Raw genomic sequence first — 15,590 nt, 5'->3', positions numbered from 1 at the left:
GGCCTTCGTCAATTCCAGGAAAGGATAATATGGCAATCGCCAGTGTGTACACCACGCCAGGATCCAGCTATGCAATGGCCAACAGATTCCTCTCCAAATCAGCAAATACCATATTGGAGGAAAAAAGAAGGTCCCAGCATGGTGTTGTATGATTTAAATAAGCAGTAGAATAATAAAAGATTGCACTTACATAGCAAGTAAGTATTGATTATATATACAGTATTGCTAAGAAAAAAACAAGCATCCAACCATCAAGATAACCGCAGTCATTGCTGATGCACGATGACGTCACGCTTCGTGACTACACACTGCGCGTTTCATCACTAGCAGACATCGTCAGGGGCCCCTGTCAGGTGGACCCTCCAACACAATTCTTCCCCCCAAATACCTCTTCCTAGCACCAATTGCTGCTGATCAAGGAACTTTTTTACAACATGTCTCTCCCACTAATTCTCTCCCCTGCAAATCCTCCCTCCTGAGCACAAATCCTCTCCCTCCCCCTCCCCAATTTCTCCTGAGCACAAATCCTCTCCCTCCCCCTCCCCAATTTCTCCTGAGCACAAATCCTCCCACCCCCAGCACTAATCCTTTTCCCCAAAACCCCCCTTCCAACAGAAATCACCTCCCATTCCGCCACTCTTAGTACAAATTTCATCCCAAATTCACCTTCCAAGCACATATGAACTCCTCCTAGAGCTGCACGATTCTGACGAAAATGAAAATCACTATTTTTTAGCTTATAATATAGATCATGATTCTCATGGTGTAACATCATCTTTCACATTAAAACATAAAAAATTGGTCTAACTTTACTGTTTTTTTATTTTTATTTATTGAAGTGTATTTTTCCCCGAAAATTGTGTTTGAAAGACCGCCGGGCAAATACAGTGTGACATAAAATATTGCAGCAATTGCCATTTTATTCCCAGGGGTCTCTGCTAAAATATATATAATGTTTTGGGGTTCCAAGTAATATTCTAGCAAAAAATATTGGGCCAGATCCACGTACAGCGGGCGCAACTTAAATATTCAGATTTAAGTTACACCGCCGCAAAATCTCTACCTAAGTGCCCGATCCACAAAGCACTTACCTAGAAATTTGCAGCGGTGTAACTTAAATCCCTCCGGCGCAAGGCGTGCCCAATCTAATGGGGCGAGTCCCATTTAAATTAGGCGCGCCTGCCGTGCCGGACGTACTGCTCATGCTCCCGACACGATTTTCCCGACGTGCTTTGTGCGAAGTTATGTTGCGCCGAGTATTGAGAATCGCGACGGGCGTAAAAGAAAAAAAAAGAGTTGCGGCGGGAATTTTTTCTTTTTTTTTTTTTAAATTTGAAAGCGACGCGGGAAAGAAGGGTCTACTTTTACATGGTGTACTAAGTTTACACTTTGTAAAAGTAGCCCTAATTTTGCGACGGCAAACTAACACTTACGGAAAAAAAACGAAGGGAAAAAGCTTTGTGGATCTCCGTAAGTGCTAATTTGCATACCCGACGCGGAATTTTCGCAGAGAAATGCCCCCAGCGGCGGCCGCGGTACTGCATCCTAAGATCCGACAGTGTAAAACTATTACACCTGCCGGATCTTAGGAATATCTATGCGTAACTGATTCTATGAATCAGTCACATAGATAGAAACAGGGATACGACGGCGTATCAGCAGATACGCCTGCGTATCCCTTTTGTGGATCTGGCCCATTGATTTTAACTTAAGAAACAAGTATCAGAAAAAGATTTATAGCCAGATTCACGTAGACTTACGACGGCGTATCATACGCCGTTGTAAGTCTGAATGTGCGCCGTCGTATCTTTAGGCGTATTCTGGAAACCAGTTACGCCTGAATTTGGCCAAGATACGACCGACGTAAGTCTCCTACGCCGTTGTATCTTGGCTGCCTATTTACGCTGGCTGCTAAGGGCATGTACGTTCATTTACGCGTCAAATATGTAAATGAGCAAGATACGCTGATTCACGAACGAACGTACGCCCGTCGCAGTAAGCTACGCCGTTTATGTAAGGGGTTTTTCCGGCGTAAAGATAAACCATCAAAAAGATGGCGCAGCCCATGCAAGGTATGGACGTCGGAAGTGCCATCGTATTTTACATCGTTTGCGTAAGCCGTACTTGAATGGGGCCGGGCGTAGGTGACGTTCACGTCGAAAGCATTGAGTATTTGCGACGTGATCCTGAGCATGCGTGTGCATGCGCCGTACGAACGGTCTTCATTTACATGGGGTCACAGTTAATTTAAATGTAGCCCGCCCACTACATGCCTACTTTGAATTAGGCGGGGTTACGCCGGCCCATTTGGGCTACGCCGACGTAACTTACGGAGCAAGTGCTTTGTGAATACTGGCCTTGCCTCACTATGTTACGTCGGCGTAGCGCAAATGGGATGCGCTACGCCGGCCAAAAGATACGCGGCTCTACGTGAATCTGGCCAATAGACTTTAAGTGGTTAAACTTCCTGCATTTACACACAGAATTGTATCCCTTCGATCTAAGAAGGAAGCTTAGTTACAATGTTTCATGTTGTTAAAAACTTGGCAGACTGCCCAGATTTTCTCTTTACACACACAGAAGTTTATCCCTTTGATCTTAGAAGGAAGCATTAGTTACAATGTTTCCTGTCTGCCAGGATATTTTCTTTTGACAGCTGAGTGAGCAGATAAAGTCTCTCTATGAAAGAATTGGCAAACTCTGCAATAGAGGCCTTCAGGGGAGTTGAATTGAGATCACAATTTTTTTTTACGATTAAATGTGCAGCTCTATCTCCTCCCCCTAATTCCCCCTCCTTAACACAAATCCTTTACCACCAGTGCAATACTTCCCCTCCCCCAAATACCCCCCCCAGCATAAATCCTCTCAGTACCTAAATTTCTCGCCCAGTAGAAATCCCCCCATCCCCCCCACCCCAGCACAAATCCTCTCCTTCCCTAAATCCCCCCCAGCACCAATCCCACCTCCAAATCCCCTCTCTCAGCACATATCAGCCCCCAACTACCCCTCTCACCACAAATCCCCCTCAATCCCTTTCATAATCCTCTCACCCACCCCAGCACAAACCTCTCCAATAACAATACTCTCAGCTGACGCCCCCCCCCCCCAAACCCCCCTCCCAGCACTAATTTTCTTGGCTCCAAGTTCCTCCTCCCTGCATACACCATCTTTGCACAAATACTCCCCCCTTCCCAAAGTCGCCCTAACACAAATCCTTTCACACCCCAAATCTCAACCCCCATCTCTCCTTCCTAGCACAAATACCCCCCACCACAAACTACTCAGCACTAATTCCCCCCAATACCCCGCTTAGCACAAATTCCCCCCACCCCCCAATACACCTTCCTAGTACAAATCACCCCCAATTCCATCTAATCCCCTTACACAAATCCTTCACCACCCAAATGCCCCTGTTAGCACAAACCCTCACCTCAAGCACCTTCCCAGCGCAAATCCTTCCCAATTTACCCTGTTCTAATTCTCCCCAGCACCAATCCAAGTTTTTCCCTCTCCCCAGGTTATTTTGTCCCCCAGTAAAATTCCCCCTCCCTCCCTCAAATTTCAGACCTCAGATACACCATGTCATGGCACATATCGTCCCAGGCTCCTTCTTATGTGTGTCATGTTACATGTCAGAGCCTAGGAGGAGCCTAGAGAACGCTACCCTGGGCTCTGAAGTCTGTGGCAGGCATCCCACGGATAGAGCAATGCCAGCTGCAGGAACCCAGGGCACACCATAGGAGATGTGGGGCTTGTGCCTTGGGTGCCCAACCATATTGACACCCCTGGTGCTATGTATGCTCTCCTATACTGGAGCACCTCTCCTCTGCACTGTACAACCCCTACCTGTCAAAGATAGCCATACACTCATTTCTGTACAATCTCCTTTAGGTTTACCAAAAGGATTTATTAGGACACATCCAAACAATCTATTCAATTTGTATCAATCAGGCAGGCCTTCATACTACATAGTTGGTCGTAGATGAGGAGATTGTACAATAAAATTGCATAGTGTATGGTCACCTTAAGGAGCCGTGCTATGTATGATCTCCTAATTGGCACAACTTTTCTACCCTGTCCATCCCATACTGAATGTAACTGTCATGCTATGTATCATCTCCTAAACTGGCACCTCTTCTCTGCCCTGTCCATCCCCTGAATTTGTCATACCCGATGACCTGATCTCCTAAAATGGCACCACTCTTCTACCCTGTCCATCATATTTACCTGTCATATCTAATGACCTGTGCTTTGTATGTCTTCCTAAGCTCTCCTCTGCCCTGAGTTTTTCTAGTGCCGGTCATGTCTGATGACCTGTGCTACGTATGATCCCCTCAACTGGCACATCTCCTATGCACTATCCATCCCTTGTACCTCTCATACCTGATGATCTGTGCTATATCTGATCACCTAAACTGGCATCTCATCTCTGCCCTGTCTATACCCTATCATACCTGATCTGTGTTATGTCTGATCACCTAAACTGGCACCTTGTCTCTGCCCTGTCCATACCCTATTATACCTGATGATCTGTGCTATATCTGATCACTTAAACTGGCATCTCATCTCTGCCCTGTCTATACCCTATCATACCTGATGATCTGGGTTATGTCTGATCACCTAAACTGGCACCTTGCCTCTGCCCTGTCCATACCCTATCATACCTGATGATCTGTGCTATATCTGATCACCAAACTGGCATCTTATCTCTGCCCTGTCCATACCCTATCATACCTGATGATCTGTGCTATATCTGTTCACCAAACTGGCATCTTATCTCTGCCCTGTCCATACCCTATCATACCTGATGATCTGTGCTATATCTGTTCACCAAACTGGCATCTTATCTCTGCCCTGTCCATACCATATCATACCTGATGATCTGTGCTATATCTGATCATCTAACTGGCATCTCATCTCTGCCCAGTCCATACCTATCATACCTGATGATCTGTGCTATATCTGATCACCTAACTGGCATCTCGTCTCTGCCCTGTCCATACCTATCATACATGATCTGTGCTATATCTGATCACCTAACTGGCATCTCGTCTGTGCCCTGTCCATACCTATCATACCTGATGATCTGTGCTATATCTGATCACCTAAACTGGCACCTTGTCTCTGCCCTGTCCATCCCCTGTACCTCTCATACCTGATAATCTGTGCTATGCATGATCACCAAAACTAGCACTTCTTCTCTGCCCTGTCCATCCCCTATCATACCTGATGACCTGTGCTATGTCTGATTTCCTAAACTGGCACCTTTGCTCTGCCCTTTTTATACCCTACACCTGTTATAGCTGATGACCTGTGCAATGTATCATGTCCTCAACTGGCACCTCTTCTCTGCCCTGTCCATGTCTTACCTGATGACCTGTGCTATGTCTCATCTCTTGTCTCTGCCATGTCCATACTCTATGCCTGTTATCTGTTGACCTGTGCTATATATCATCTCTTAAACTGGCACCTCTTTTCTACCCTGTCCATCCTATGCACCTGGCTTGTCTGTTCTATATATCGGATCTCCTAAGCTCATTGTAGCAGGTGAGAGTTTCCTCTTCTAGGAGGTGTGAAGCCATCTCCAGTGTGATGAGTGCTGGGGGTGGTCCCTGAAATGCTCATTTAATAAGAAGAATCTGTGCTGTAGAAGAATGGCAAGTGAACACAGCAGCAGCAGCATCAGCACCAGCAGCACCAGCAGCAGCATCAGGCAGAGATGTGACTCTCCAGCAGCATGCTGCCTGCCTTCCAGTGCAGACTTAATCATCCAGCATCCCTTCTCCTAGCCAAACATGGAGATTAGAATTGCTTTTATCATCAGCTTCCCTGCGAAGATTCAATCATCCCTGGCAGGGGCAGCTCTTTAAAGTAGTTGCAGTGGGAGTGATGGGAGGTTAATCTGCTGGAGATCACTGCATGCTGCTCCTGTCTCCCTCCTTCACTTTTCCTGGACTGTCAGGACTGGAGAGCCCAGCTGCGGACCTTTGCCTTGCCTTGGGGGTGCTGAGGAGGAGAAGAAGCTGCCCTGGCTTGTGGTTGCTTTGTGATGGGCTAGCGGAGAGTTTGAGGATGAAGCCAGGCTGGCAGCCCCTGCTCAGCTCATGATCGCTAGGAAATTGCAGCATGGGCACCGCTGACCAGTCCTTGCTGAGGATGCATCTCTCTGGCTGCTGTGGACTTTTCTCCCCCTTCTTCTACATTCTCATTGGCATGCTCCCGCAGATGTCCCAGCAAGTTCTAAGGATCGGTGAGTAGGAGCATGCCAGCTGCAAGGCAGCCCCCCCACTGAAAGCAATGGCATTGTCTGTAGCAGTGGCCGGTAATTGTGCCAGGGCAGAATTAAGACAGCTGACTTTTTTTTGCAGGTACAAGTTCCAGGTCTCCTATGCATGCACCTGGCATAAGCAGGGCAGTTGATTGCTTTATTAGAAAAAAAAGACACCTTCAAAAATAAGTTAGCATTGATGGCTGATATTGTTTGCAGGTACAAGTTCCAGGTCTCCTATGCCTAAGCTTGGGCAAGCAGGGCACTTGATGATTGCAATAAGCAAAGGGAAAAGGATGATGATGACAGACAAATCACCTACAAAATAAGTTAGAAATTACAGCTTTATTCCTGTCCTGACAGGTTTTCAACAAGTACTTATGAGGATTTATTCACAACCTGTAGATCCCTAGACGTAGAACTAAAAGCATCAGCTGAACTTTAAATGCCAGTTGCGTCTGTTTTTATATCACTTCTGTGTTTTTTTGGAGATTTTGATTCTATATAATTTTTGTTGGTTGGTTTTCTATATGGGTAAATGGGTTGTGTATATTGATCCCCAGAGTGATTTCCTATATAGATATGGGAAGAGTATACTGATACCTGAAAGTGATTTTCTATATAGATATGGGAAGTGTATACTGATCCCTGTCCTGAAAGTGATTTCCTATATAGATATGGGAAGAGTATACTGATCCCTGTCCTGAAAGTGATTTCCTATATAGATATGGGAAGAGTATACTGATCCCTGTCCTGAAAGTGATTTCCTATATATATATGGGAAGTGTATACTGATCCCTGAAAGTGATTTCCTATATAGATATGGGAAGAGTATACTGATCCCTGTCCTGAAAGTGATTTCCTATATAGATATGGGAAGAGTATACTGATCCCTGTCCTGAAAGTGATTTCTTATATATATATATATATATATATGGGAAGTGTATACTGATCCCTGAAAGTGATTTCCTATATATATATATGGAAAGAGTATACTGATCCCTGAAAGTGATTTACTATATAGATATGGGAAGGGTATACTGATCCCTGAAAGTGATTTCCTATATAGATATGGGAAGGGTATACTGATCCCTGAAAGTGATTTCCTATATAGATATGGGAAGGGTATACTGATCCCTGAAAGTGATTTCCTATATAGATATGGGAAAAGTATACTGATCCATGAAAGTGATTTTCTATAGATATGGGAAGAGTATACTGATCCCAGAAAGTGATTTTCTATATAGATATGGGAAGTGTATACTGATCCCTGTCCTGAAAGTGATTTCCTATATAGATATGGGAAGAGTATACTGATCCCTGAAAGTGATTTCCTATATAGATATGAGTTGTTTATACTGACCCCCAAGAGTGTTTTTCTATATAGATATGAGTTGTGCATACTGCTCCCCAAAAGTTATTTTTTTCTATCCAAGTATATGGGTTTTGTATAATGATCCCCAAAAGTGATTTTCTATATAAGTATGGGTTGTGTATACTAATCCCCAAACATGATTTTTCTATATAAGTATATGGGTGGTCTATAATGATACCCAAAAGGGATTTTCTATATCGGTATATGAGTTGTGTATAATGATCCCCAAAAGTGGTTTCCTATATAGGAATGGGTTGTGTATACTGATCCCCAACAGTGATTGTCTACATAAGTATGGGTTGTGTACAATAATCCCTAAAAGTGATCTCTTATGTAGGTATGGGTTGTATATACTAATCCCCAATAGTAATTTTCTATGTAAGTATATGGGTTGTGTATAATGATCCCTAATAGTGTTTTCTATATAAGTATATGAGTTGTGTATAATGATCCCCAAAAGTTATTTAATATATAGATATATATTGGTTGTGTACACTGATCCTTAATAGTGATTTTCTATGTAAGTATATGGGTTGTGTATAATGATCCCCAATAGTGATTTTCTTTATAAGTATATGAGTTGTGTATTATAATCCCAAAAGTGATTTCCTATATAGGTACAGTATTGGTTGTGTGTACTGAACCCCAATAGTAATTTTCTAAATAAGTATGTGAGTTGTCTATAATATTCCCCAAAAGTGATTTCCTATATAGGTATTGGTTGTGTACACTGAACCCCAATAGTAATTTTCTATATAAGTATATGAGTTGTCTATAATATTCCCCAAAAGTGATTTGCTATATAGGTATTGGTTGTGTATACTGAACCCCAATAGTAATTTTCTATATAAATATATGAGTTCTCTATAATATTCCCCAAAAGTGATTTCTTATATAGGTATGGGTTATGTATACTGATCCCGAAGAGTGATTTTCTATATACAGTATGTATATGTGTTGTGTCTACCGATCCCCAAGAATCATTTTTATATACATACTGTATAAGGGTTGTGTATAATGATTCCCAAGAGTGTTGTTACAAATCACTATATACCGGTATACACCTAGAGTAAGGATGAATGAATTTAATGATTGCCTGTTGAATTTGCAAGGCTGCTGTTATAGTATAGTATAAATGTAAAAAGACAAACGAACATTAAAATATAAAAATTCAATTTACTATGTTGAAAGGGGTGGGTGGTTACTGTATGCTTGGTTAGTTCTGAAATCCAGGATGTTTTTTTTCCTTGACAACCTGTCAGGGTCCCTGGAAGTAAGTGACAAGTGACAACTACAGGGAGTGCAGAATTATTAGGCAAGTTGTATTTTTGAGGATTAATTTTATTATTGAACAACAACCATGTTCTCAATGAACCCAAAAAACTCATTAATATCAAAGCTGAATATTTTTGGAAGTAGTTTTTAGTTTGTTTTTAGTTTTAGCTATTTTAGGGGGATATCTGTGTGTGCAGGTGACTATTACTGTGCATAATTATTAGGCAACTTAACAAAAAAAAAATATATACCCATTTCAATTATTTATTTTTACCAGTGAAACCAATATAACATCTCAACATTCACAAATATACATTTCTGACATTCAAAAACAAAACAAAAACAAATCAGTGACCAATATAGCCACCTTTCTTTGCAAGGACACTCAAAAGCCTGCCATCCATGGATTCTGTCAGTGTTTTGATCTGTTCACCATCAACATTGCGTGCAGCAGCAACCACAGCCTCCCGGACACTGTTTAGAGAGGTGTACTGTTTTCCCTCCTTGTAAATCTCACATTTGATGATGGACCACAGGTTCTCAATGGGGTTCAGATCAGGCGAACAAGGAGGCCATGTCATTAGTTTTTCTTCTTTTATACCCTTTCTTGCCAGCCACGCTGTGGAGTACTTGGACGCGTGTGATGGCGCATTGTCCTGCATGAAAATCATGTTTTTCTTGAAGGATGCAGACTTCTTCCTGTACCACTGCTTGAAGAAGGTGTCTTCCAGAAACTGGCAGTAGGACTGGGAGTTGAGCTTGACTCCATCCTCAACCCGAAAAGGCCCCACAAGCTCATCTTTGATGATACCAGCCCAAACCAGTACTCCACCTCCACCTTGCTGGCGTCTGAGTCGGACTGGAGCTCTCTGCCCTTTACCAATCCAGCCACGGCCCATCCATCTGGCCCATCAAGACTCACTCTCATTTCATCAGTCCATAAAACCTTAGAAAAATCAGTCTTGAGATATTTCTTGGCCCAGTCTTGACGTTTCAGCTTGTGTGTCTTGTTCAGTGGTGGTCGTCTTTCAGCCTTTCTTACCTTGGCCATGTCTCTGAGTATTGCACACCTTGTGCTTTTGGGCACTCCAGTGATGTTGCAGCTCTGAAATATGGCCAAACTGGTGGCAAGTGGCATCTTGGCAGCTGCACGCTTGACTTTTCTCAGTTCATGGGCAGTTATTTTGCGCCTTGGTTTTTCCACACGCTTCTTACCACCCTGTTGACTATTTTGAATGAAACGCTTGATTGTTCGATGATCACGCTTCAGAAGCTTTGCAATTTTAAGAGTGCTGCATCCCTCTGCAAGATATCTTTCTATTTTTGACTTTTCTGAGCCTGTCAAGTCCTTCTTTTGACCCATTTTGCCAAAGGAAAGGAAGTTGACTAATAATTATGCACACCTGATATAGGGTGTTGATGTCATTAGACCACACACCTTCTCATTACAGAGATGCACATCACCTAATATGCTTAATTGGTAGTAGGCTTTCGAGCCTATACAGCTTGGAGTAAGACAACATGCATAAAGAGGATGATGTGGTCAAAATACTCATTTGCCTAATAATTCTGCACTCCCTGTATACATTTTATAGAGGAGTAAGCGTTGGCACCCAGTTAGTTCCTTGATTGAGGTGGGTGGCTTTGCTTACTGGAAGCTGTGCAGCAACTTTCTAATAGCAGCACGTGGTACACGCTTAACCCTTTGAGATATACAGGAACCAACAAGCCATTTATTTATAAGCATTTTAGGTATGCCAAGACTTATTGCAATCCCTTCAGATGTATGGATACCTCTAAACTGTACTGGCATTGTATATACAGGACACTTGTATGTAGTAGAGAACGTTGGTTCCAGTGGTGTTGGCTTCTTCTCGGTATAGATCTGCCCATCATACAAGCCATCCCCGATGCCCAGGCTCACACAATACTCCTCCACTACAAAGAGGATGCTGATGCTGTGCTTAGCTGCCAATAGGAGAGGATGTAGATCCAACAGAGCGATGGAATTGCCTGAACTTCCCCAAAACTGCACACATCACACACACAATCAATGGTCTCAACACATAGCAGAAGCTTCATCTTCACGCTTCCTTGGATCTGATTGTGTTCAGAGACATTCTGGTTCCCACTGCCGTACTAGATGCTGATTACAACCACTTATCTTCACGCACACCATGCCTAATACTTTGTATTCATCAGAGTTGATACAGCAAATAGAAACTATGTTGTACAGAAAGGCTTTATACACTTAAAGGCAAAGGATAGGAGATTGTTAGCAAAAGTCTAGAACAGCCATTTTCAACCTTTTTAACACGAGGGAACTCTTGAATTGACTTTCTGGTTTCAAGGAACCTCTGCTAATGACTTTAATATCTAAAGCTTATAGTACATTAGTGTAATGGTCATTGGGAAGAATTTCCCTTACATAGAAGATCATTGCTGTTGGGGATTATTTAGTTGTTGCTCAAGGAACCCTTAGCAACTTCTGGAGGAACCCTACGGTTCTACGGAACCCTTGTCAAGAAAAGTTGATTTAGGAGCAACTGTAAGCAGGTAGCAGATTTGTTTTTCAGTTATCGATTTGAAGAAATACATAACAATTTAAATAATGAAAACACTAGTGGTTATCCGTGCGCAATTCAATAAACAAGAAGCTTAACAGACCATGAACACTTTGAAGTGTCAGAATAGAGCGGTTTCCAGGCCATGTGCACCCATTGTGGTAGAGTAGCAGAGTGTGCAGTAGCGGGTCACTTCATCTGCAGCGGCACAGCTAACGATAGCTTAAAGGACAACTGTAGTCTTTTTCCTTTTTTTTTTTTAATCTTGTTCAATAGTTTTATTAAAGAAAAGTTTTTAAGAATTACAGTTAATGAGGGAGGTTAAAACAAGTGATAACATGTCTCTAATGGCAGCTGGAAGAAAACTTTATATCAATATAGAAGTGTGAGCATAAATCACAGAAGAACATTTCCAAGGCATGTTACCCAAGAGAGAGAGCAGTAATTCTGTAAAAGAGGAAAGGGCCAGGGAGCAAAAAATTGTGTCAATGAAGTGGGGAGGATCAGGGGGCACTCCTAGGGACATTGGTAGAACCAAACTTCAGATACTTGGATGCATCTAGAATGTTTTGTGTAATTCATTTTTAAAACCAAAAAAGTAATAATGTAGTCATCCAAATGAAAAGTATCGTCTACAACTTTTGTCATTTTTTGGCCTTACAAGTTGGACTGAACCATTGGCATTAATTTAAATGTAAGTGGAAACTCCTCTCTCCATGGCCACTCTTGTTTAGAATCACCTAGATCAGGGGTGTCCAACCTGGCCCACATGCGGCCCAGGAAGGTTATGAATGCAGCCCAACATAAAATTGTGAAATTACTTATTTTGATTTTTTAGGGGAGTTTTTTGTAAAAATGTATTTACACCTAGCAAACACATGCAGCCACAGGAACATTTTAAAGTGTCTCTTTACTGGACTTTTATAAGTTTTAACTCCCCAAAGAAAAATCTCCCTATTTTCATAATCGCACCTTATTCATGTCATCAGTTTTCGGCTGCACCTAATTTGGAGCAAAGGGCTTAATTAGAACCAAAATATATGAATATATGACGAGTACCTTGAGAATTCATTGAGTTCATTGAATTTACTACATTCACTGAACCAGATATTCATGTGTTAGTTTACCAAAAACAGTGTCAAATATTGCACTAGTTATCTGTTGTTCTCTTTATATTAAATAAAAAATATTACAAAAAGTGAATAAAGTCTTATTTTACTAGATAGGTTCATTATCTATTTCAGTGATCATTAACTTTTGATCCGGCCGAGTTTTTCTGCTCATCAGCTATCCTCATTGTTAATGTATTTTATGTGTGGTCCAAGACAACTCTTCTTCCAGTGTGGCCCAGGAAGGTCAAAAGGTTGGACAACATTGGCTTAGGCCTCGTACACACGACCGAGAAACTCGATGGGCGAAACACATCGTTTTCCTCGTCAAGTTCCTTGTGAAGCCGTCGAGAAACTCGACAAGCCAATTTTCTCCATTCCCATCAAGGAAATAGAGAACATGCTTTCTTTTTGGCTCGTCGAGTTTTTCGACAGTTTCCTTGAAGAAAATGTACACACGACCGGTTTCCTCTGCAAAAAAATATCTCCCAGCAAGTTTCTTGCTGGTTTTTGCCGAGAATATCGGTCGTGTGTACGAGGCCCGAGATGTTCTACTCCATTCACTGCCTGAGGGGTAGAGATCACATGAGAGTTGGTCGACCTGGTTTATATTGATGCCACAAGCTCTATCAATGATAACAAGGCACATATATTGGATAGCTATTAGATATCCTATTAATCAACAGTTGACTTCACATTCTACTGAGTTGACCGGGAAGGTTAGCAGAGAGGATGAGCGTGGCCAAGCAATTAAAAAAAAAATGTTTCTGTGAGTTATATATTGTATATATGTTTCTTAATATATTTGTGCAGTTCATTATGTATTGACTTCAAGTTGTGTGCCCCTTATGCAAGTTATGACTTTATGAAAGTCGCTCTTTGTACAAGTACCCCAACCTCCAATTTGACAATGCTTGGACTCATCTGCAGCTCATTTAGGCATCTGGTGGTAATCCATTGTGGGATGACGTTGAGGGAACCGCAGGCAATGCTGGGGAAATACAGCCTATAAGAAACCTTTTAGTTAACAACTTAGTTGCAAATTTAAAAAAAAAAGACAATTCTGAGCATAAAAAATGTGATAATAATACATTAAAGACTTGGTGGTACAATTTACAATGAAAGGTTAGAAACATGAGGTCGGCAAAAGTCAACTGGTCATTCAAGTGGTAAATTATTATAATTATTATATTATCATATTTATAACTGTATCCAAGGTCAATACAAAAGTTATTATCTTTTGAACTTTTTACAGCAGGGACAAGGAGACATTGGTTAGTTTTAGAATAATCCTATCAGTGTGGCAAGGATTTCTGTTTGTAGATGTAGTTATGCGGTGAATTTTCCTGCCAAGTGAGGCACGGATGGAAAAGCCAAAAATGGAATTTAGATTGGGTGATACACCTGCAAATAATATTCAGTACATTGATCTGATTACTTTTGTGGGTCAGGAAGGATTGTCTGCTGGAAGGCAAAATTTGCCACATATTTACAAGGGTAATTTCCTTCCTCTGGACCATGTCTAAAGTTTTTCGAGGGTTATACTTGATGTACATCAGTATGATATAGCTTTATGTCTTACATTATGATAATAAATGTATTCAGAGAAAGCAATTAACTCACCACTACGAGAGTGCTTTTCTTGATTGGGGTGCCCCATTTCCAATAGGTCCTCCCTCCTTGGTCTCTGTATTTCATGTCACCATTTTGTAAATTGATGTCATCGATGGTCGACTTCTTTTTCCTTGTTTTGTGCTAACCCGCCGATGGCATCACACCAGATCTGGCACATGCACAGTACATGATATGGGGTGGCATGCTTTTGAACGTACGGCACACGAGCCTTAAAAGATCTGGCATATTTGGCAGAGATGATCTCGGACGGCTTACTGTTCAGTAACATGTCACTTCAGATCTTGCCCCAGATCAGACAAGATCTCCCGGGAAGATATTGGTGATGTGGTGTCCCCAGGCATCGACCAGTGCCTCAGGGGAACCTGGAAATGTCTGGGAAAAAGTTAAGTATTTTAAGAAAAACAATTTAATTAAAAAAATTACTTGATGTTTACCCATGTGCATGCAGAGATGCATGCACCATGTATTTTAGTGTTGGTGGGGGTCCCCTAACCTTGTCTTCTGGGGTCCCTCGGCGAGCTCGCATGGTGGAAAGCTTTTGCGAGCGCACTCCCGTGATACAGCGGCGGGCATAGCCGCCGACTGTATCACTCGGCCCCGCCCCCCGGAGCGCCGCGTCATCCGCTGGGATTGACAGCAGCGCCAGCCAATGGCTGCGCTGCTATCAATCCATCCAGCCTAGCCAATCAACGGCCAGGCTGGGAACCAAAGAGGATGACGTGGACGCGCGCGGGACTTTCGAGGGGTCAGGTAAGTAAAACGGGGGTTCGGGATGCATTAAGGTGAAAAAACATTTACCTTTACAACCCCTTTAACAACTTCTGTGAACTGATAACAATTAATAGGGTCATAACTATGTGTTATAGAGCCCCATAACAAAACCATTAAGAGACCCCCTGTCTCCCCAATATTCATCTTTAAAATTTTACTAAACCCATGACCCTGCATCACTAGATTTGATCTCCCACAGTACACAGAACAATGCAATTCAATCATTTCAGTAAATATAAACTGCTAAATACTTTTTCCCATTAGTAGTATATAGCAGGCTTATGTCTTCTATGCAAGTCTTGTTAAAGCTTGTAAGAGGAGTTTTCATTCTCCTCTGACTGTCCTATGAGGCTGCATAACCCCTGACCCTCTGTCTGGACAGTGCTGATTGGCCCTGTGCTGTGCTGATCGCACGCACCCTCCCAAGAAGAAAAAAAACTTTCTAGCAATACACACCAAACTGAGCATGTCCAGAGTGCCACCAAGACTCTGTACTATCAGGATATGGATTAGAGACATTGGAAGAAGGGGAGGATCAGAGCAGACAGGATAAAACAGCCTTTTTACACAATGCGGAGGATAAACCCCTTATG

General features: G+C 42.2%; 1 protein-coding gene across 5 annotated transcripts in view; it reads left to right on the top strand.

Annotated features, from left to right (window-relative positions):
* The first annotated feature begins 5,674 nt into the window (after window positions 1-5,674).
* The window catches only part of GRIK1 (glutamate ionotropic receptor kainate type subunit 1), a 581,617-nt gene continuing 571,701 nt past the window's right edge, over window positions 5,675-15,590 (top strand). For all 5 annotated transcript variants that reach the window (XM_040338856.1, XM_040338854.1, XM_040338852.1 and 2 more), the window contains exon 1: window positions 5,675-6,250. In XM_040338856.1, the coding sequence (XP_040194790.1) occupies window positions 6,127-6,250 (124 nt within the window). In that variant the 5' untranslated portion in view covers window positions 5,675-6,126. The remainder of the gene's footprint in view (window positions 6,251-15,590) is intronic.

Source organism: Rana temporaria, chromosome 2, assembly GCF_905171775.1.
Source record: "Rana temporaria chromosome 2, aRanTem1.1, whole genome shotgun sequence".
Taxonomy (NCBI): domain Eukaryota; kingdom Metazoa; phylum Chordata; class Amphibia; order Anura; family Ranidae; genus Rana; species Rana temporaria.
This window is presented reverse-complemented; position numbering and strand designations above follow the sequence as displayed.